Source organism: Pseudopipra pipra, chromosome 1 (assembly GCF_036250125.1).
Source record: "Pseudopipra pipra isolate bDixPip1 chromosome 1, bDixPip1.hap1, whole genome shotgun sequence".
In the NCBI taxonomy this organism is placed as follows: domain Eukaryota; kingdom Metazoa; phylum Chordata; class Aves; order Passeriformes; family Pipridae; genus Pseudopipra; species Pseudopipra pipra.
The window spans coordinates 33,437,993-33,461,646 of NC_087549.1; the positions used below are offsets into that span (position 1 = coordinate 33,437,993).

Here is a 23,654-nt window from a genome sequence, read left to right on the forward strand (position 1 = left end):
AGTGGCAGTGAGGTCCTCAGGACGTAGGTTTGTTTAGAGTGACCTTCTCTTAGATGGATGGCCTTACAGGGCTGACAAGCTCCATCTGCCCGGGGGAGTTTCCCTGACCGGGAATCAAATCCGGGCCACAGCAGTGAGAGTGCTGCATCCTAACCACTAGACCACCAGGGGGCCCCTAAAACCCCAAATATAAGCATAGCAGAATTATTTTAAAAAAAAACAAAAACAACAAAACCTAATGGCAATTTTCTGAAGTTGTTCAAACTTCTATGTGAACACAGAGACAAATTCTGATGACTAAACACCTGCCATTGAAGAAGAGAAGCTGTTTTTTCAATCATGGGCTGAAAATTCATCAAAAGAAACCTCTGAAGGAAACCAGGCCCTAGAGAATGCAGCAGCTGAACTTATACTTTACGATGGCAACCAAACACTCAAAGAGGGAAGAAGAGATAAAACAAAGCTTCTGCACAGAACTATTTGTGCTACAGTGCATTGAATTCGAGTAATTAAAAGTCATGCTCTTGGAAAAAAAAGATGAAAATTATGTTTGAGATTTCTTTCACCTCTACTACAGCATAACATACTTCAAGTTAGACTGAATGTGTGGATTATGTTATGTGGAAAAAACACCAGCTCCCATTTTCTCTACCCACTATGCCTTTCTCTGTACCTTCATCTTTGCAAGTGACCTGCAAACATATAGCTTTGTCATTTATTTTATCACAGCAGCCAGGAACTGTCCAGTAACATTTCGCCCTTTATTTTTAGCAGTTTACTTACTGCTCACAGATCAAAATGATTAACTATCCCCTTTCTAGGCTTCCATTAAAAAATATCTCTGCTGAATCAGAGAGACTTGAGATCACTTGTAAGTGATCAGATAAAGCATTACAGAACTTTACTACCAATTTTTTGTTGCTTTCCAGATCCAACAGATAGATTTTCTTCTATCTATTGTCATCCTAGACACTTCAACAAAGTGCCACTAGTAGTAATGATAATGATAATGATGTTCTGTTATTTACATCTGTGTTCACTGTCAGAAATAAAAACTGTATGCTAAAAATAGAAATGTATAGAAACCAGAATACAGCCATAGGAAGGCCAGCGCAATTTGTATTTTCAACAGATTCTAGCAGGTTACATTGCTTGAAGCATCACTGCCTATACTACCAAAGTCTGCATTTTACCAAGCTAATGAATGTAAGACTTGCATAGTGAGAATCTTTGGTGTGACATGTATTTTTTATATGTTAGCTAATTGGAGGTAAAAGAAGAAAATTTTTTGGTTGAAGATGGACTCCAAGGGATTAGCTGCACTTCATTCAAATATCTATGGCACAGCCCATCTACTTTGCTATTCTTCTACTAAAAGTCTGTAAAATTAAACTAGAGAAGTGCATGAAGAGGTAAAACAGGACAAATCTTCACTTGGAATTAATGACAAGTACATGTACTTCTTCAGGTTCAGACAAGATATGTTGTTTAACCTTTCAAAGCTTATCTTTTCCTGGAAGAATGTACACATGGTGAAACCTGTGGGCAGAATGTAGGTAAGCCTAAAAATATTTGAGCTCTGTGCATGCTTCTACACTGCATAATAAAAATGAGAGATGCTACTTTTGAAACCATCCTTGAGATGTAAGACTCTATGGTAGAAAAAAGAGATGGTACTTCAATGTGCAAATATACAAAGGTTAATGTTTGGGCTTGGGGCTTTCAGTAAGAAATATATTTAGTACTAGTACCAAGCAAGAGGTGGAACTCAGCACTCTGAAGGGTTAAAGTGAAGTTTAGTCTTCCACCAATCACCATTTGGTACTGTATCTTCATAAATTTCCCCCGTTTATGGAGTGTTTTTGATGGCAGGCAATTCTTTGTTGAAAGTTAAGTGCTCTTTTATATGAATAAATAAAGAAGGTATTGGTTTGAATGAATACATTATTTTGACAAATGTTTATTGGAAACCCAATTATGGCTTCATAAATCAGTGCTATCTGTGGTACATCAGGTGAGCTCACCCATGTCATCAAATGGCACGTTGAATATTAGTAAGATAATTAAAACAATTCTGTTGAATGTTGTTCTTCTTACCCAGGTCTGACAGTAGTCAAAACAGGAAGAAATTGTTTATTAATTTTATTTCACTTATTAAAATACTTCTTGTAAGATGTAATGGGCATACTTAACACAAAAAAAAAAAAGGGAGAAAAAACCCATTTGTTTTCAATTTGCAGTTAGATTAAAATGACAAGGTCAAGCACAATGCATGAACTGAGTGGCAGCTGAATTTTTAAGATTAGTCAGGAACAGAAAGGATATGTATGAAGTCTATTGTTTAAACTTTACACCCAGGTGAAGTGGGGCTTTTTTTGTTTTGTCTGAAGTGGGCACTGGTGATATGAAATGTGTCTGGAGTCAATTCATGTGCTTCCTTGTCCGCTCCACCACAGTGATTCTGAGTTAGAATGACCAAATGAATGAGAAGCCATTTTCATATCTGTGAAAATGAAGGGAATCAAGTGAAAAGCTTGAACTCAAGGTCAAGAAGAGAGGGAGGACTTTACAGTTGAAAAATTTTTATTCTCATAATATTCCCCTGTAGATAAAAATCTACAGGGTACAAGCTGCCAGGAATTCCCATCTCTTGAGGCCCTATGACTGACAGCAAAATGGAGACATATCGGTGGCAGGACACTGAAGGTCTCTTTAAGCTTTATTGAAACAATATACATGATTTCCCCAAGGATCATTTAGCTGTTTTAGGATACGGCTATATCCACAAGGATTTACAAGCATAAAGTACAGATTGAAACTGAAGTAATTGGGTTTGGTGTATATTTGAATTAGAGTGATATAAACAGCCACGTAGGTATCTTTCTTACCAACTCAACTTCAGCATAATATTCCTCTTAGTGGCACAGAAGAGGGAGCGAGGAGACATAACAGAAGGCAGCATAATATTCATCTTTTCTCTCATGAAAGAAAGTGAGTGTTAGGAGTTGACCAGAGAGATGGCAACGAAATACTTTTATTTGGAATTTCTCAGTACATTGAAAGGAGAAAAAAAAATCAGCAGGACAAATTCTTTTGTTTCACCAGAAACTAACCTTCCTCCAGAGCAACTCAGGCTCCAGATTTCTGTCAGCAGGAAGAAAACCTGGAGGCTCCAGGGTTGAAACGCCCACACTAGGACTTCTCAGGATCCCATATTTCCCCAGAGATCTGCTTCTCAGATAATGTATAAAGTTTGAGGTGGTCTTCAAAATAATGGGTAGACAAAAAGTTGTCATTTTCTTCAAGACAGAGATAATATTCTCCATTTTCCACCATTCCTTACTCTAGTTCCTTCTCAGGATTTTAGATAAACAAACAAGTGTGGGAAGCAATATAGGGATCATCTTCACTATTTAGGATCCTATTTTTTTCATAGCAAAATAAAAGTATATTCAGCCTAAAACCAGGTTAGCATTTTGCTGCCTAGGACACCATCACTGGTAGTAAATACTCTGCGATAAAGGAGACAGAATTTAGGGCAATCATGGTGCATGAGGTAGGGTGGAGCCTTGGGCTTTTTCCTCTTACCTAAGAAGGAATGTTCCAGGGCAAAAAATTCTGGAAATCTCTTTTCCAGAGTAGAGAGAAGTGAAGATACTCTTTTATATATTAATTTTAGAAAAAATATTGCTTTAGTCCCATGGATTGTGCTTTTCTATGTCTTAACTTCTGGACCCATACTTAGTTCTCCCTAAGTGGAAATGAGGGATTTTAGAAGCAAACTCTTCTCACTACTCTAATTTCTCATGTGTAGTCTCAGAAAGTCAGACCGTTCAGTTCAAACTATGCACATAGAAATTCATTTCCTTGACTAGGATTAAGGAGATGTACATGGTTGGCATGGTAAAGAAAACGTGGACATGGAACAGGAAAGAACCACGTTTAGAAACTTCAGTAAGATTTGGTAAGACTGGAAGAGTAACAAGAAAAAGGCATTCTGCAGTCCATGAACTTGATACAAAAGGCACAAGACATGGCTCTTGAGCACCCTAACTACCGACCTTATTATCAGCCATTCCTCCAAAGTTTCAGGGAAGTTTGCTGTTAATCAACAATGCTAAAAGATTTGGTTCCTGGTGAAGTTTATCAGTTTTTCTTATCTCTAGTCTTTTTTTCTCAGACCCTGTTTCCTCCCTTTGTCTGTAGCCACTTTAACTGCAAATGTGACTTACTGGCAGTGAAAATGGGAGAGAAAGAGCCCCAGATTTTCATAATTCAGATTTAAAACATGGAAGCTCTGAAATACTTCCCCTTAAATTTTATTTCTGAAGATACTGACTATCAACCTTACTTCCTTTGTTTTAGCATTCAATGAAACGTTGTCTAATATCACTCTCCCTTCCGCCAAAAATTCTTGATGGACAAGATACTTATTATATCTTTTCCCAGTCCCTGTGAGTGCAATTTATCAGAAGTCACTCCTCTTTTCTCTTTTCTCCAGTGACAAAGACAAAAGACTGCACCACTGCATACCTTGCACAGCCTCCTATTTCAGTGGAAACCAGCATTGAAAGTGTTGCATCTTAGAGCCCAAAGGAGACAAAAGCTTTATGGAAGATAGTTCTTCCTTTATATGCAAAACTCCTGTTGCCATCCATAAATCACTCAGGCTGCTATTATAACCCCGAAGAAGCTGGCATCACCCCTAAGTACAGAAGATTCTGTGAAAGATTAGCAGAACAAAAACAACAAAGGAGTCATTAAAACACCTAGAAGATAAAATGCTTGAAAACATCTCCCCAAATTTCCTTGTTGCAAGACAGTGATTAAGCCATAAATCAAAGCTATTCTTCTTTAGGGGATGTTTAGGGAGAAGGCAGTACAGTTTGTTACTATGTGCATCTAAAAACGAACTGCAGCTCTTACACTAATGGGGAAAAGCAGATAATTGATCACTGCCCACTGCCTTATTTTTAACAGAATCAACATAAATGAATAGAATGTGGTTTTAATGCTAGGTTTCATTTTATTAACTTTTAGCTTTTCCTATCTTACATTTGCATTGCGAAAAAAACTAAAACAGTGGAATGTGTTGGATAGATAGGTTGTTTCTTTTTCAAAAGTAACTTTCACCAGCAGGTGACTATTCATGTTACAGTTTTTGTACAGCATCACAGAAAACAAATAGTTATTCAAAGTCAATAACTCTGGTCCCTTATGTGATGATACATAAGAAACAAGACAGAGAAACAGATTGTCCAGTATTTGCTTTGAAGTCTTCACAAAAAAAGATCTATACCATTCATGGCATTAAAAAATTTTGAAATCTGCTGGTTTTCATTGTATCTTTTTGTCCTGTCATTCCATCAACTTCATCTAAACATGCCTGTGGTCTGCAATAAGTAGTCGGATGAAAATGCTTATAATAAACAACAAGAAAAATAATACCTAACACCAGATGTAAAATAGTTAAGATGATGACAATTGTAAAATGTATTTCCTTGATAATGGAAGGTTTCCAGAACATATATACAAACAAAATACCTAGAGTTACTACAGTGTGAGTAGCATAATAAATAGAAATGCAAACTTTCGTTCTTCTCTCCTTTATGTTAAAAAATGTAAAAATTAGAATTATTCCAACTACAGTTCTGTACAGATATTCCATCTTCTTAGATTTGCAAAATGTTGTACATTGTTTCAAAGTCCAAGTGAAGCCACAGATCCAAAGAAATATCAGCAGAATTACAGAAATCCTAACACTCAGGAGAGTGATAAGTGAAATACTGAGTACCCAAGAAGTGATGGTAAGCAGTTTATAGAAGAGATACGTGAACTTGGAAGTCACACGAAATTCACCTTTGTCAGGCTGAGATTTTTGTAATGACATCTGATAATCAACCATTGAAAAGGAGATACCACAAAAAGACATAAAAATGGCAGCATCTAGACAAAACACAAGGCAAAATGTTAAACCGGAGAAGAAGATACTTATTTTACATTATAATATCTGAATGAAGTTTTAGACAAGTTTATGCTTCTTAACACTTTACCACAATTTTATATTTACTCTGTGCTCCAGAACAAGTCACCCTAATTTTAAGGCTCACTTTAGTTACCTAAATCTAGGCATCTGATACCTGTTTGATATGCCTGTGTTATCCTGCCCAGCCTATGGTTCTTAAAAGTATTGCCTAAGTGACTTTTTGTAGCAAAATCTTCCTTCTCATCGATTTAGCCGAATGGACCACCCCATAGACAGAAAATCTAATTAAATTAAGGTAATTATACTGTGGAATGTGTGTTTTCCAAGGTATGTTTAAAATGTTTTCCAATCACATGAGTTATATTTTTAAGTAAGATACTCAACTTGCAAATTAAGGAAAAAGACAGACTCACATTGATAGCAATTAGTTTTGCCATGTTGCATGAGGATGTAAATCTGGACAAAAAGTTGTGGCGTGGTCTCAAGAAAAGCCTTGAACACCCTGAGCATGTTAATATCAGTCACTGCATCAATAGCTTGTTTTTTAATGAAGTTGGCAGGATCTGTTTCTGAAGCATCTCCACTGCTTTTTAGTTTAAATGCAGCTTGGCAGCCATATTTCAAAGCAAACCAATACCTAATAAAAAAAGAAAACTGATTAGACAGCAGTTTTTAGAAGAGCAACCCAATAAAATTATATAGTCTAACAACAACTTTTCCCATTTTATTTTCCACTGATATTTATCTTTGAATGTAATCTAGCATATTCTACTAAGCTAAAATTTTTTCTGATATCTGTCCAGTATCAGAGATATCAGAAAATCATTTAAGCCCAGCAATACTGTGCAATATAAAAACTAACAGAATCAGACTTGTCTGAATAAAGATTACAAGCTTTGTTTTGTTAGGTTCTTATTTCTTTAAAAGTACTGCATTTCTGAAAATTCCCTTAGCATCTCTCCTCAGTCCCTCTTTGGGATACTCATTCACTTTTTTGTATCTTTCTAAGAGTACTAGTGAATATCCAGCTCTGAACATCCACATCTATGTAAGTATAGTTTAGAGCCATAAGCCCCAAGTATAATCCCTGATGAATTGCAAACATATAACAAACTTTTTTTAAAAAAAATCACTACAGTGTTACTTTCTAAATACTCAGGAATATAGCAGTGGATCACAGTCCCCTTCTGCTTACAAAGGGAGCTAGGAAGAACTCCTGACTCCTTCAGGGGTTATAAGTTTAACACCTTCAGCATCTTTAAAGACCAAATCCTTTGACCAGAGGGGAGACAGCATCAGGGGTTCTTCCACAGCTACAACCAAGACAGCTGGGATTGGCAGGTGCTTGGTTAAGTGCATGCTAGAGGACTCAGAACTTATTCCATGATATGTTAAAGCATGTTGACCATACAAATGAGAATTGTAACATGGAAGCATTGGTAGGAGTAGGTGTGGAGCAGCTGTGCTACTATTAAAGAGCCTTAGAGGAAGAGCCTTTGCTCTTCTCCTTGCAGAGATTCATAGACCACATCCCTGCCATTCAGGCTGATTCCTGATTCCATGAGCTGGCTCTAGATCCATTATTTACTCCCAAAGGAAACTCTTTTCTACTTTTATGTTTTTGTATGTTTTTCTTAGTATTCTCTTAATAATCACTCATAAGTAAAGAACTGAACTGTTTGGCAAGGCATCTATAGCTTTTTCCATTTATAAAACAATTAGTATTCCAAAACATCTGGTTCTCATCTGAGATGTAAACATCTGGAAAGTTTGCAATGTTTTCAAGAAAAAACAATTGGGTAGACTGATCTGCTAGTTGTCCATGGACTCACTCACCAGAGCCTGTGTTTGTCCAAGCAGCAAGAAGTGGAAACCAGCTGCAAAAATTTCAAGCCGCAGAGCTCACGGCTGAGAAGGCAGGTGATATGCAGGGCATGTTGTAAAAGGAATATTTTAGCTGGATGCACACCTGAAATCACTTTTCAGTTTTTCAAAGTGCATTCCTTCTGAGCATGGTATACTAGGTTTATATTGTTATAAGATGGTATGCTATAGTATACCATGACGTATACTCCTGACTGTATATAATACATTGTTTTTTTCTAGAAAAGTCAAAATATTTCTATTGCTCTTTAACTATATATTAAGCACAGTGATGTTCTCTGAACTCCACGTGCTTTTGTCACTTACTGTAGTTCACTGTGAGAAATTTTTCATCATTTAAAAGTATCTTGAGCTTACACTCCCATTGTCATCTGCCCATTTGGCATGCAATAGAAGGACATTTTAGGAAGGGTTCATAGCCAACTTTTAGGCCTAGTGTTGGACAACTGCATTCCCAGCCTAAGGCAAAGTTCAGTCCTTACTAAAGAGTAAGTCAGGTTCAAATTTTCTCCTTTATCGTGCCCATGGCTCACCTAAACCCTGTGCCTGCTCTGACCCTATCATAGTTATATTCCTATAATCTATTTTCCTATAATATATCTATTGCTGTAGAAGCTCTGTGCTTCAATATTCATAAACCATAAAAAGTCTTTCCAAAAAGGTACTTCAACTGTAATAAAAAGAAATTAACTGAAAGTATTGGATTAGTTATGTATTTTAAGTAGATGTCCATCTTAAACTGAGGGTGAAATGGGTATGTCAGTAATACAGACAAATGAAGGTTTATAATTTACTTTTTCTTCCTCTAAATTCATTACAGAGAATATGTTTTGCATTAATTCAAGGTATATTAGCTACTTGGAAGCCAACAGAGTAAAAAAGCCATAATTTCTTTATAACTGGAATCATCATATGTGAATGGTAAAGAAATCAGTGTTTCTAAATATCATATTCGCTTTGACGGGGGAAAAAAAGGTTTCTGCCTTTGCAGTGTTGCTTTGTGGAGAACACAGATGATAGGGCTCCTACTTGCTATAAAAACTCATGGAAACACAGCTCCACCGTCTCTCTGTTCTTGAGATGCTCCTACATTTTCATCATCATTTCGTAAGGGATGAAATTTGCTCCTTATCTCCTGTAAAATTAGGAAGGCTTTGTCTCTGACTGGGAATTCACAGAGGTGACAGCTATTTGGTTTTGTTGCTTCACAGCTTCACAGCCTTCACATGTGACAGGCAAGCTGCCTTGCCAATGTTTCCATATCACATGCTTCCCCTCAGATTTCCAATGAGAACTTTGCAACACAATCCCAGCATTACACTACACATCCCATCTCATCACACTACACTGTTAAGATTTAGAAGTTCACACAGGCAGGGTGTGAGCAGCCTGGCAACAGTGATTGTCCTGTCTAAATTCTGGTCACGCTGTCACAGTATTCAGCGTCATATAAATCATATAAATCCTTAATCAAAGGAAAAATACTCTCTGTTGCATACTAAACTTCACCTTCTAAGTATCAAAATACTGGGATTAAATCCACGAAACTGATGCAACTAAGTCAGGACTTAGGGCAGTAAATATATATTAAGAAAATGTGATCAAACACAAGAATCATAGAATAGTTTAGATTAGAAAAGACTTTAAGACCATCGAGTCCAACCATTGCTCTAACACTACCAAGTCCACCACCAAACCATGTCCCTAAGTGCCACATCTACATGTCATTTAAATACCTCCATGGTTGGTGACGTCACCACTTCCCTGGGCAGCCTGCTTCAATGCTTGTCAAACCTTGCAATGAAGAAATTTTTCCTAATATCCAATCTAAGCCTTCCAGGGGCAAGTTGAGGCTGTTTCCTTTCCTCTCGTCCTACCATCTGTTACTTGAGAGAAGAGATTCACCTGCACCCCACTACAGCCTGCTTTCAGTTGTGGAGAGCAATGAGTTTGACACAGGGTGTAGGGTAACGTAACCTCAGTTACACCTCCAAGCTAGATGAACCATCATACTTGCTATTACTCAGTTCCACTTGCAGAGCCTCACACCTGTTGTGGCAGGACACCTGTGAAGGTAGTCACAGAGGAGACACACCTGGGAAGGAACTTGTTGCCATTGCCCCGTAGCCTTAAGTCGCTGTGCTCAGCCAGGTGGAGAGAGGATAGGGAATTGTCCGTATCATGTCCTGTGACTGTTGGGCCTGTCTCAGGGAAGGCCAGGTGTGATTCTATCTGTCTGCCCCTCCCTGATACTCCTCAGCCTACTCACTTCCTCCCAGAGCTCTGCCACTATGCAGAGGAGTTCCTTTACCTGGATGCACCTCCCACACATGTGCTCACTGCTGCCAGCTGGTACTAACTCAGAGCAGGGCCCACACTGCAGCCCAGCACGAGGTATTAACAGAACATCATCTATCTTGGCTCTGAATTTTTCTCATTGTCTTTTAAAAACATACAATTAAATAACCTCAGACTCAGCAAAGTACATTTACTCTCATGCCTCATGGATTTAGAATTAATCTTTACAAATATGCAAAAAAATCTTCCATCTGCTCCTTTTCAGAACATCAGGGCATCCTGATGCTACCTTTAAGCATCAAGAGACACAATAGCACCTGCCTGTATCACAACAGCTTCTGCCTGTATGGCCTTCTATTCTGAAAGCAAAGGTTAGGAATTGCTAAAATGTCATCTCCAACAGGTGTGTCCTTGACTGATGTTGCAAACTGCTACACATCAGATGGCTCCAGAATTCATATGGTGCCCTAGGGAAATGTCCTGCTTTCCCACATTCCCTGACTGTTATTGTTTTGTTATCTGTTATGTCACAGACTGTTCTCAATTCTACCAACATCTGTGTGAACCACTTAAATTAGTCAGGCTGAAAATCATTGTAGTCAGCATAGTTAATATATACTTTACCAACTTAATTAGGTCTCCTTGCAGAGAATAATATTTCATATAAAGTACAATTGCAGGTATACATTCTTTTCATTAAAAGAAACTAAAGCCTTATTAGATATGTAATATTTTTATTTTTCTTTTTTTAATATATATATGTATATACATAAGTGTATACACATATATGATTTTCATATTTATTACTTAGCATTGGCAGTGTGATAAGATAACCAAACTGATTCCCATTGTGCTGTGCACTGTACAAACATGACAAAGTTCCAGTAGCTAAAGGGTACCAGCTTGTAAGTACCTAAAGGGAGCCTAGAAGAAAGCTGGAGAGGGACTCTGTACAAGGGTATGTAGTGATAGAACAAGGGAGAATGGCTTCAAACTGAAAGATAGTAGGTTAGCATGAGATATTAGGAATGAAACTCTTTCCTGTGAGGGTGGTGAGGCACTGGCACAGGTTGCCCAGAGAAGTTGTGGATACCCAATCCCTTGAAGTGTTCAAGGCCAGGCTGGTCTAGTGGAAGGTGTCCCTGCCCATGGCAGGGGGGTTGGGGTGAGATCATCTTGAAGATCCCTTCCAAATCAAACTGTTCTATGAGTCTAAGTTCCCTGGTTCAAAGATGCAGCAAGTAATGTAAAAGGCATATGAGAAATGGAAGAAGCGAAGAAAGAAGGGAAAAAATGAAGAAAGATAATTTGGTAATCTTCCCAATTCAAGCATCCTAAATTCACTGGCCAAGACATATTTACTGGGGAGGCTCCCATTTTTATCTGTAGTTCAGGTTCCTGTCCCAAATGACCTTCTGGAGAAGTTCATCTTGACAAGTATGACCTGACTCGTGACAGAATCTATTTTTATCCATTGACTGTATCCTTAGACCTGAGAGACTCATTGTCTAAATTAACTGCATAAATCAGATGACTAAGAGGTAGGCCATGAGAGAGTTGTACCTTGATATTCCAAAGAAAACACATACAACAGGAAGTAGCTGGTCACAAAGCTACAAGCACAAATGCCAGCTTGCTGTTATCAGTTTATACTTTACAGTATGCATTTTCAACCTGCTGAATTGTGAGGAGTGGCTGAAAGAACTTTGCAGTTTATACGTATCATCTTGGAAGTTTTCCAGCTGTAAGTGGCAGCATAGGAGAAAATATCATTTATGCAACAAAGAACAGGAGATGAAGTAGAAAACACTGTCAGCACAAAGGGCAAAATAATGTTTGCTACGTAATAAGCCACTCAGAGAAGATGGGGCTAATTCTGGGAAAAAAGATTCAAAAGTTATAGAAATTCATGGTAAGAGGTATTCATTCAGGAAAGGGTATGAGTTCAGGTAAGTCCAAGAGTTTTGTGGATTACCTTAGAGTTAAGGTAATTACCTTAGAGCTAAGCAAAGATTCCTATCACAATTAACTCAGTCCCTGCAGAAGTACTGCTGCAAGTGTTCTTATATGCAGCTATTCATGTCTCTATTGAATTTTGGTTGGTTTTCTACATATGGTTAGATTCTCAGGTTCAAAAATTACCTCTTACTTCAGCTGTTTAGTGTGCATAACATCACTTTGAAAACTTATATTTATCAGTTACAATAGTACTACACTATAAAGCAAGCAGTTTTATTACATATGCCGTATCAAAAGGCTGATTAATCAAACAGAATTGGGTTATGAATGATAAAAATTATTACTTACAAGTAAATAAAACAAGATCTGAAGGTACATCAAAACCTGATAAAATTTACCCTGGCAAAAGCAGACAAAAATCTCCTTCCTTTCATAGTAATTGTTAAGGCCAGAACTGGTCTTGTCCCTGAAGTCATACTAAGCATTTCTTAATAACTGTCTTAAAGGAACATGATTTCTCATTTTAAGATAAATTTAGAGGTTTACATACCTTATAAAAATTCCACAGTGAAAGAGATGAACTAGAAAAATCCATTTCAACTTCCCAGTATCAGTACCTTCCCAGTCGTTTTTAAACCAGTCATAACTAAATATCTGAGTTACTAATGATGAAATACCTCTAAAACACAGTATCAATATACTCCAAGAATATTGTCCTTGACAGAAATATTTACTAGCTACCCAAAAGTCCACTCCAATATCAACTACATAAATTATAATTCCGCCAACTAAAACAAAAAAATTCTGCTTAGTAAATTTCATCATGTGTTAGACTGCCACTTATCATTCCCTCCTCACTTCATGTAAAGGAATCTAAATGCTTTACTACAATAGAGTCTTTTTACTGATGATACCACCTGCTCATAGGGCTCTATACAAAGAAAAGTTGGGTTATGCATTTTTATTATGGCAAAGGGACTTGCATTTTTCTATGTTCTTGATCTAAATATTAAATTAACTTCCTTGATACATATCTATTCTGGAAAAGATAAATGTAAATTGTCTTTTTAACTGGTGGAGTCATTCTTCATTAGTGGTTCCTAAAAACAAGAAGAAAAAAGAAGATTAGCAGTAGCAATATCTCCCTCATTTAAAGAATCATACAGCAAATTCTTTAAATTCTCACAACCATTTAAATAGGCAAGCACAAAATACAGAATGTAATGAGATATCAGTGAACAATCAAGCCAAGAGAGGTGCATTTCTGAACCTGCTGAGGTCACTCTCCCAACCAGTGATTCTCCACTCAGGCAGCTGTTGAGGTAATTCCTAACGGTTGCAAAACACTAAGAAACAAGCCAGTTTTTAAAAGCAGTTTATGGGGAAAAGATTGATAGCTTTTCAGGAGTTTCTTAACTTCTGAGCTCTTCTCCTTTACTGTACGCAGCACAAAACATTGAGAAAACTTCTGTCTTGAGTGCACACAATTGCATCAGAGTACACATCATTCTGCAATTTCCAACTGCGTTACTGCATTTGTGTGCATACATCTAGTGGTTCTATCGTTCCTGCTCTGTTTTCCACATGCAGCAAGAAAGTGCTGAATAGGATTGCAGCTCTTCTGTTAAAGAGGCTTGTAACGACCCGACCTGCACCAGTCTACACCTCTTTGAGAATTGTCTCCCAAGCTGTGTGAGAAGTAGCTACACACAGATGATCTAACTACATAGTCCACTACAAATAGAATTAATTTGCAATTTGAACTACATTTACACAGCCCAACACTGCAAGGATTCTTTTGACTTCTTTGGGTAGTCCTTACATGTTTTTCCTCTGTAGATCTTTGGTATTTGCCAGGTGAAACAGAAAAGCTATATGGCAGTACATTCTTGGTCTCGTTCATGTCCAATTGTGCAAAGCTAAAAATTAAAATGACAAAATCCTTTATCTCATTTACGTGTCTTAGGAAAAAGGTGCTGCCAGCAAACACAAAGGATGGGATGCAGAACATGGCAACCCCACTGGGTTTGGGGTGGTGCCAGTGCCAAACAGCAGCAGACAATACATGGGGAACAGCTGGGCCAGGGATCTTAGAGCAGGGGAAGGGCATGTGTAGGCAGGTCCCTTTGGATTTCTGTGAATTCAGGCACACTGCCACAGAGGAATGAAATGAGAGAATTGGTTAATAACTCATGAACAAAGGTAATGACTATTCTTTGCTTGTGTTGACTGGGCTCGTCTATGCTGTGACCCAGGTATAAACCCGAAAAAGAGAATTTAAGCTCTTAATTTCCTAATAAAGACAAGTGGGAACATAACAGCCTGAAAAGGTGCTAAGTGTCTAAACACTACTTTTTTGGATCTAGGCCTTAGCTTTTTCTAGCCTCTCATTCTATCTCCTACTTAGGTTTCATGTCCTGGTCCAGGCGATCTTTCAGCCGGGATAGTTGGAATCCTTACACTGTTCTTTCCTATCCCCTACAATAAAATACCACTAATGTCTTTCAAATCACTAACACAATTTATATCCAATTCACATTTAGATTGTGGGAAGTGGACTTCACTACAAAGTCCAACATAAACTAAACTTTGTGTTTACAAACACAAATAGACAAGTTAACCATGAGCCAGCAATGTGTCTGTGTGGCCAAGGTGGCCAGTGGCATCCTGGGGTGCACTACAAAGAGTGTGGCCAGCAGGTTGAGGCAGGTTATTCTACCCTTCTACTCTGCCTTGGTGAGGCTGCATCTGCAGTACTGTGTCCAGTTCTGAGCTCCCCAGTTCAATAATGACAAGGAACTACTGGAGAGGGTCCAGCAGAGGGTTATAAATATGATTAGGGGCCTCTAGCAACTCTTCCAGGAGGAACAACTGAGAGAGTTGGGCTTGTTCAGGCTGGAGAAGAGACAACTGAGAGGGGATCTTATTAATGCATACAAATATCTTAATGCCAGGTGTCAAGAGGATGGAGCCAGACTCTTTTCAGTGGTGCCCAGCAACAGGACAAGGATCAACAAGCACAAACTGAAACACTGGAAATTCCATTTGAATATAAGGTAAGACTTCAAGGTGAAAAACCACTAAAACAGACTGTTCAGAGAGGTTGTGGAGTGTCCTTCTATGGAGATATTCAAAACCCGTCTAGATGCAATTCTGTGCAACCTGCTCCAGGTAAACCTACTTTAACAGGGAGGTTGGACTAGATGATCTCCAGAGGTCTCATCCAACCCCATCTGTTCTGTGATTCTTTGAAATGTTTTATATTTGAAAACTTGTGTAGGAACCAACAAGAATTTATTGCTACTGTTCATTCATGAAAATTCCAAAGGAAACTGCATTTACTCTATATAACATCATATCATTCTGCAAGTTGACATACCACCTTTGTCAGGCTGTACCCTTTTTTGTAACAAGAACAGTATGCATTGCTTTTAGAACTGATTAAAACCAAAACCAAATATAAAACCAAACCAAAGAAAACAAAAAAACCCTGGCAGGTCCATTATCTGACTGCTGCAGGAAGCACAACAGCAAAAGGTTAGTTAGTCAATAACTAGATTCAAACAGAAAGTTCTTTGGAAGGCAATTTATGGCCAAAACAGGCAGTATATCAAGGTTCACATTCAATGAGTAATACTGTACTAGACATTCCAGTGGCAAGGATTAGCCTCTAATTTTGCACCTGAAATAAATAAAAAAGGTAACTGGATTCATCTCTCTTTACAGCCTCCCCATTCTTTTGTATCTGAGCACTTCACAAAGAGGAATATAAGAAAGAAAGTTTTATAGGCTATGTCCAGACTCCTCTGAAACAACAGCAAGAAGAGTAGCTGTGAGCCAGGTGATTTCTACCTCTGACAAGTCTACTGTCCAAACTGCTGCCACGCCAGCAGTCTGCAGACCTGTCTGGACATCTTGGTGGTAATATGAAGCCATCAGGTAAGCTAAGATAAATGAAGAGCCACACCAAGCGTGGCAGCTTGCTTACCGTCTCATAATTATCTTGAATAAGGAATCTAGTCTTGAAACAGCCTTGGAATGGCTGGTGAGACACTGGATTTACATTTTTCTCACAGTTACCTAAAAAAAATGCTACCAGAGACTCACAAATCTGTACTGACAGATGTCCAGTGTCAGTTCCAAGTGCAAGCACCAACGCCTGCTCACAGGTGCACCTGCTCTCGGATGAAATCGCTGTTGAAGATCTCAGCCTTTAATATCCCCTATATTTTATGCATGATAGCACTCCAAAGAGCATCGTGGTCTCATGTACAAGGAGGGGTTCAATTAAGTGCCACAGGAGAGAGGGTCTTGTATCACTCAGAACTATATTGTCCCTGGTCTTATTAAACATATGTGATCTAACATGACAGGAGCAAGAAGAGTAAAGTGACTGTCAGTCAGCATAAATATAACTGCTCTAAAAACTAAAATACTTTGAGAGCATCATTTTGTAATAAAGCAGAAACAATAAAATGTGATTAGAAAAATCCTTCCTTTTTCACTATACATTTAAAATTCTATTAAAAAATGCAGGGTTACCTGAATACTGGCCATGGATAGAGGTTTTTTCAGTTCAAAAATTGTAGATTTGCATATTTGCAGGTTTCCCATCCATACCTTTACAAGACTTGCAATCCAAAGAAAGTTAAAGGGCTTACTGATATAACACAAAGTGAAACTAAATTCATATGGAAACCATGTGACACAGTTAATGATTTGCTACCTGTAAAGAACTGTCATTCTTAAGAATATATTCTAAAAATTCTATTTTAAAAACTTTAAAAGTCCCTGTCTATAGTTAATATTAAGCTTAACAGATTATAAAATTCCTTCAATAAATTTACTCTATAAAAATTAAAAAAAAAAAAAACACATTTTTTTGCTATAGTTGAAAATTGTAGTACAATGCATTCTAAAAAAATGTACAAAAAGCTTTTCTGTGCAATGATACATGAAGAGTCCGCACATCTCCAAGGACAAATGATTAAAATTGTTTTCTTCTGGTGAAACTACAGGTGTTTGCACAAGTCTGCTCCAGCTGAGCTCTTGGCACTCAACATGAAATTTTTATTCATGTTTAAAATAGCTGCAGGGTACAAGGTGCAAGTGTTGTGATTCTGCCTCGATGACTGTGCTGCACAGGATGATGCACACCCTCAGCCAGAGCAGTCTATAGCTTTTATAGCTCTAGACTAGGAGGATAGGAGGTACAATCCTATCTTCATAGCAAACATAATATCAATGCTTGCCTTTTCTTGTGCAACTTCCTGCTTCCCCTTATAGGTCAGAAACATGCTATTCCTAAGCAGTCCTTGCAGTGCTTGAAATACCATTATTTTCATGTCATCACCTGAAGAACAGAATCAACAGATCAAGTGAATTTTCCAAAGCTAAAAAGCCCAGTGCCTGAAGCCAAAACAGTACTGCATTATTCCTGGTTCAGTTGCACATGATTCATTCCAGTGAGACAACACACTGGGAAAACACCTTAGGACATCAGTGGGGCCATAATGGCCTTCTGAATAAATGGAGCAGAGGCCTTTCTGCCTGTGCAGAATCATCTTGGGGATGATTCAAAGATAACAGGCCTACTGTGTGCATGCCCAACAAGCTCTTTGTAATGGCTGTGAGCAACATGAATTCACTAATTAAAAATGTAGTTTTATATTGCTCCACAATAAAATCCCAGGGATGTCAGAGAAGAAGCAGCTCAGCAATTACAATGACACCTGTTCTGTCCCATAAATGGCCAAATGAATACAAGCATTCTGTCAGAATATAGCTTTTGGAGACGATATTTCTTTTAAACTCATATTAGGCTACTGCGTTCTTTTGCAGCAAATTGAACATCTGACACCAACATAAACCTGTATAATATTTGCAGAGAAAAACAAAATAGTTTCATTACGCCAATCCTGCCTTGCTTACTCCTGACTTGATTGTTCCACTTGCAGAAGATCCATTGGAATGGACTTGGCCACTGATTCTTCACAACATTCACTTCACTGGAACCTCGATGGATGAGACTGCAAGAGTAGCTGCAGACAAGATGGGCAGTGGCAAACTGACTGGACTAGACTATTTACAATTAGCAGCTTTTACCAAGAGTGTCCCTCTCTTTGGATCTGGGCCAAATTTGAAAAGCACCTCTACAACATAGGTTTCTTTTAAACCCTATAAAATCTCTACTGATCTTAGTCAATTATTAATATCATTCCTTTCTGTATGAAAGATGTTAGTCATCTGAGATATGCTCTCCTTGAATTATAAAAATATACATAATTTAGCAGCAGAGCAATAAATACATTATATACTGCATTTGGTATATAGTTTTAAATTCTTTTAGCTCCACCACAGCTTTTTAAAATTTGTAATATGCTTTCCAAGCTATTTGCCCAAATAAAAACTAAGCTACAGATTTAAATCAGCCACATCACAAATTCATTGTTGTGACCTTTGTTATAATTTAAAAACGACAAAAACTCTGTAGCACAGAGAGAGAGGCAAGCTTTGTGTATCTGATTCATGGACTGTAAGTCAAGCAGCTCACAAGCTAAATTACAGGCTGGATCATTAATTTGTTTTCTGGTTAGACTTGGCATCAAAGCAAGCACATTTCTAAAGTGTGACAGATCTCCTCTGGTATTCAGTACACATCCTTTTATTTGGTTCCAAATGGGGTAGGAAGGACCTTTTCTCCCTGCTTTGATTAGTGTTAACAGGACACTGAACATTTTATCTTTGAATTATTTCAGACATTGGAAACCAAGGTCCTCACTGGGATAAGCATAGAAATACCCAGGATAAAATGCTGACCTAAAAAATTCCTGAAGATTTATTGTGTGTCTTTACTTTTGATACTTTCTTTGCAGTCAAGGAATGTTTTTGCCATTGGTATTAAGGGACGTTACCCGAGAAAATGCATGGCTTGAAAGAATATATTGGTTGATGACTTCATCTCAGTGTAATAGATCCCCCTGCTTCTTCATGAATTATTCCTGTATAGTTGTACAAGCTGCCAGCAGTTTTCTATCATCATAGCTTCTTGGTACCCTGCTACAGCAGAACTCCTGGTCACCTGCCCAGGGAACGCAAAAGTATTTATGTTCTGAGCAGCATTAACATACAGGTTTTTAGGAGAATCTTACGAAGTCACAGAACAGCTGAGGTGGGAACAGACTGCTGGAGGTCACCTGGTCCAACCCCCCTGCTCAAGCAGGGCCACCTACAACAGGCTGCCTGGGACTGTGTCCTGATGGTTTGTTAATACCTCCAAGGAGGGACACTACACAACCACCCTGAGTAACCCGTGTAGCACTTGGTCACCCTCACACTGAAGAAGTGTTTCCTGATGTTCAGAAGGAACCTCCTGTGAGCAGTTTATGCCCATTGGCTTTGGTCCTGGCACTGGGCACCACTGAAAACAGCCTGACTCCATTCTCTTTGCATTTACCCTTCAGGTATTTATAGGCATTGATGAGAACCCCTGAGCCTTCTCTTCTCCAGGCTGGACAGTCACAGCTGTCTCAGCCTTTCCTCTTACAGAGGTGTCCAAGTCCCTTCAACATTGCCTCTAATCATCCCCCATAACTCTGCTGATCTGACTTTTTATATTTTCTACACAATGTTGCCTCTTAATGTAGGAATCTTGTAGCCCATGGCCTTCCTCTCTGCAAAACCTTCTTCACTTCTGTTTGGTTTAAGGTCTCTTTACTTATCTCTGTACCAGATAAAAAGCATAAAGAAAGAAATATTCTGCAAGTACCAAGAAATCTTACTTTTATAAATAGCATCTATAATTGCATTAAAATAACTTCAAAATCTACCAACTAAAAATCCTCTCAACAAGACTTACATGTACCAATGTCTATGCAGATAAGTCTGTCAAGACATTTTCTATCTACTATTCAGTTGATTCTGTCTAACTACTACAGAGTTACATGCTTGTGCTTAGTTCTATTAGGCTATTACAAAGCCACAGTGGAGAGGCATTTATCCTCAACATTTACAGTTAAAATGTGGAAGAAAGCCCAGTGCCAGTACTCAAAGACTTCTTGAGTGCTAAAAATTCAAACAGTGACACGGTGGGATTTTCAGAAATACCAATCTGTGTCTCACAGTTGTTACAAAATAATTTTCCATGATACATCACATTGTATATTACCAACAATCTCTTTCTAGGTTTATTGAAACTCAGCTTTTTTTTTCTTTTTTTACTGGTAGCCTAACACTATCTACTGCAGAAATTTTTCGCCTCAAAATTTTGTCTTAACAATGTAAAACAAAAGAGAGCGCTATAAGAACCTCAGGATATACACTCATATTTTCTTGTACCACATTAGAGCATAACAGCAAGACTTTCACTACATGCCTATTAACTTCTGTATTTGAAGAGAAACAACAGACTTTTTAAAAAGATGGGCTTGTACAGGAAATTAAGATAATAGAACTTGCACTTCGTTTTCCAAAGGCACCATTGCTGCCACCTACAGATGAAACAGATTCATAGCTCCTGCTAAATAACTGGCACCTTACTATTTCTGAGTAATCAACAGGTAAAATTCAGATAAATAATTTCAGAAACCTTCTCTAAACTCAGAACTGTCTTAAAAGTAGAAAACCACTTAAATACGCAATTTGCCTTGGGTTAGGTAGTAACTTCTTCTAATGACGCAGCAACTAAAGACTGAAAATGGGTTGAATGTACCAACAAATAGCTACAAATTAAGCACAATAGGGCACCTCAGGGTTAGGTAAATTCAGGTCTAGTCACAGTTGCTTATAAAACAATATAGAGGCAAATTATATGGGATGAGATTGGAATATTTTGTATAGGGTTTTCTTGCTTACTTCAGCAGCACACCTGCACACAAAAAGGCTTCTTTCCTTTGACCTGAAACATCCTTTCTGTTGTCTGTAGTTAATGCTTTAGTGAGCTTGAAAATAAAAAATAAATGCAATGGGTTTATACCTCAAATAAGTAAATAGATATTCTAAATCTCAAATAAGTAAACATTTATTATATAAATCAAAGAAATTGTCTTGAGGGCCTAAATATAGGGATTATCAGCATCAGTGGCACATTTTCTGTCTGTGGCTTTTGTGATGCCAACCAATTAACAGCTGCAATTGAAGTCCATGTCCAGGAGTAAATTTTTTTAATTACTGCATGATATAAGCCTGCATAAGGTACTGCCTGGCAAGTCACTTGTGCATCATGAGGCAAGGTATTTGGCTGCATGGGTGACTGCAAGGTAATGCAGCTGATGGGTTAGCAAGCACTTTAAATGTAGCTAAACTAGCACTGAAGACACAGCCTAGAAGCAAGCTTGCTGTTGGTCCCTGGACAGCGAAGGTGCATCACTGCTGTCTGGCCGAGCAGCATTTGTTCTCTGACCTTTGAGGCCAGCTGAAAATCTGAGTTGTGAGCCGATACCAGCAAGTGCAGCATGCCTAGGCAGGCAGCAGGACCTACCTCAGAGCTGCCTCCCTGCCTTGTGCCATCCCCTGCCTCACACTGCCCAGGAAGCCAAAGGCATCAGGCGGATCTGTGCCAAACCGAGAACCAGTTGCCAACACGGGAAGGAGGAAAAAGACACAGTGTTAGAGTGGGGAACACCAGTCTGTCATGCATGGCAAGATGCAGACATTTGTTAGTATCTGAAGCTTTTAATAGCACATCTCCTGGCATGTATTGCATGTATTACCTGCCCACAATAGCATTTAAGTCCATTTAAAAAAAAAATTAAACTTTGAATTCTCATGAAGTTACAAAGTTCTGTTGAAGCCACAAAGTTTTGGTGAAAGTTCCATGCTGTGCACTGAGTTGTTTGTTTCTAATAAGTCTTTTGGAACTTTGCCTATCAAGATTATGTTTGGTGATTTCTGTCCCTTCAGAAGAAAGTGAGAATCTGTTCTGTTTGCCCATGCAAATCCTAGAAATGGCCCTAGATCACACATAAGAGTTGCACCTCTATTTTCACATAATGAAAAGAACATTTAAGAAAAAAATATGCTACCACCAAACACTTTTTGTTCTTTGTATTGCTACGATCATCTTAGAAATTTACATTTATTTGTTATAGGTAACATATGTGATCTACTATAGATATAAAACAATCAGATAATATTTGAAATTCTAATATTGGTAACGTTCCCGTAATAATATTACCTGCTTTTATTTCAGGTTAAATTATGTTTATTCGTCATTTGCAGGTGGTTTAAGGAGAGAAAAAGGCTGCCCAAATTTCTTTAACAATGTCAATTGAAAGGCAAATAATTGGGGGTTTCAGAAGGGACACTGCAAAGCCAAACAGGTGAATTTCAGCACCTTCCAGACTCTAGAATGAATGCTGTTTGCAAACACAATATTACTACCTGACAGTGACAAAATTTCACAAAATCACAGAATGGCTGAGGTGAGATCACTGGAGGTCATCTGGTCCAAGCCCCTGCTCCAGCAGGGCCACCTAGAGCCAGTTGCCCTGGACCATGTCCAGATGACTTTTGAGTATCTCCTAGAATGGAGACTCCACAACCTCCTTGGGCAACCTGTGCCAGCTCCTGGTCACCCTCACAGTAAAAAAGCGTTTCCTGATGTTCAGAAGGAACATCCTGTGTTTTGGGTTGTGCCCCATTGCCTCTGGTTCTGGCATTGGGCACCACGATAGGACAGGCAGCAATGGCCCCGTGACAGAGCCTAGCTCTGTCCTCTGTACACCCTCCCTTTATGTATTTATATACACTGATGAGATTTTCCTGGGCCTGCTCTTCTGCAGGCTGGACAGTCCCAGCTCTCTCGCCCTCTCCTAACAGAAGAGATGATCCAGTCCCTTCACCATCTCACTGGCCCTTCACTGGACAATCTCCAGTAGTGTGATGGTTTCAGTCTAGGCCTTCCTGGAAACCAGCTTGTAACCAGGAAGGAACTAGGAAGGTGACCAAGGAAGTATTCCATGCTATTCCTTTACGTAACCTAGGGTATAAATAAGGCATTGATAAGAGAGTTCGCTCTCTTCTCTTCTGGCGAGGTTGGAGAACAGTGGTCCCTGTCTGGGCCTGGCTTATCTGGAGCTGAGACCTACAGTAACTGCTGTTATTGGCCACGCGTGAGTGGGGAGTGCTGGGCCGTGTCCAGACGTACTGCTTTCTTTCAAGGGAAGTGGTGAGCTCTTGCCAATTCTTCAGCTTTGCTGGGTTTTTAGATTGTGTAGATCTGTTTTATTATTTGTCCCTTTTCACCCTATTTTATCCTTTTCCCTTCTCCCTTCCCCCCTCTTCCCTTCGACTTCGGGAAGCTATTTGGGGTCATAGATTCATATATATAATTCTCATTGTATATCTCTGTTTTATACATAATATATATATATTTTGGCTAGAACTTTGGCTGCCTGGTTTTTCGTTTTTTTCCTTCCCTCTCTGGGAAGGAGACCCTGTTGTCGCGTTTCGGAGATTTGGCAGGAAGCCAACTCCAAACTTGCACAAGTAGCTCTCCATTTTTTTTTTAAATGCTGAATCCAAAATT

At 38.6% G+C, this 23,654-nt stretch overlaps 1 protein-coding gene and 1 long non-coding RNA gene across 5 annotated transcripts in view; one reads left to right on the forward strand and one right to left on the reverse strand.

Annotated features, from left to right (window-relative positions):
• Positions 1-18,171, forward strand: part of LOC135412402 (uncharacterized) — a 34,001-nt gene extending 15,830 nt beyond the window's left edge. The window contains exons 3-5 of one of the 2 annotated variants that reach the window (XR_010429629.1): positions 15,082-15,183; positions 15,854-16,066; positions 18,085-18,171. This is a non-coding gene — a long non-coding RNA (uncharacterized LOC135412402). Of the gene's footprint in view, positions 1-13,977; positions 15,184-15,853; positions 16,067-18,084 lie in introns of those variants that run through there. The other variant, XR_010429628.1, reaches the window with a different exon arrangement.
• On the reverse strand, positions 1,600-22,998 carry XKR9 (XK related 9). 3 transcript variants are annotated; one of them, XR_010429619.1, is made up of 7 exons: positions 19,042-22,998; positions 16,670-18,168; positions 12,678-13,227; positions 6,400-6,623; positions 5,860-5,946; positions 4,534-4,721; positions 1,612-2,503 (listed from the first exon to the last, which is right to left on the reverse strand). XR_010429619.1 is itself a non-coding variant. In XM_064651100.1 (6 exons), the coding sequence occupies exons 3-6, from the start codon at positions 12,950-12,952 to the stop codon at positions 4,666-4,668; spliced, it is 642 nt and encodes a 213-aa protein (XP_064507170.1). In that variant the 5' UTR covers positions 12,953-13,227; positions 16,670-18,168; positions 19,042-22,998; the 3' UTR covers positions 1,600-4,665. The 3 variants fall into 3 exon arrangements, 2 of the variants coding, with proteins under 2 accessions (XP_064507170.1, XP_064507163.1); XM_064651100.1 differs by having other exon boundaries at positions 1,600-4,721; XM_064651093.1 differs by lacking the exons at positions 1,612-2,503; positions 4,534-4,721 and having other exon boundaries at positions 4,789-5,946.
• Between the last annotated feature and the right edge of the window lie 656 nt (positions 22,999-23,654).

Bases quoted from the DNA above. Each gene is read 5' to 3' on its own strand.
- XKR9 (XM_064651093.1), bottom strand. From the start codon at position 12,952: ATGATGAAATTTACTAAGCAGAATTTTTTTGTTTTAGTTGGCGGAATT. The intron at 6,624-12,677 runs GTATGTAAACCT...TTTTTTTATTAG, and splicing joins CACTGTGGAATTTTTATAAG to GTATTGGTTTGCTTTGAAAT. The intron at 5,947-6,399 runs GTGAGTCTGTCT...TGTTTTGTCTAG, and splicing joins CAAAACTAATTGCTATCAAT to ATGCTGCCATTTTTATGTCT.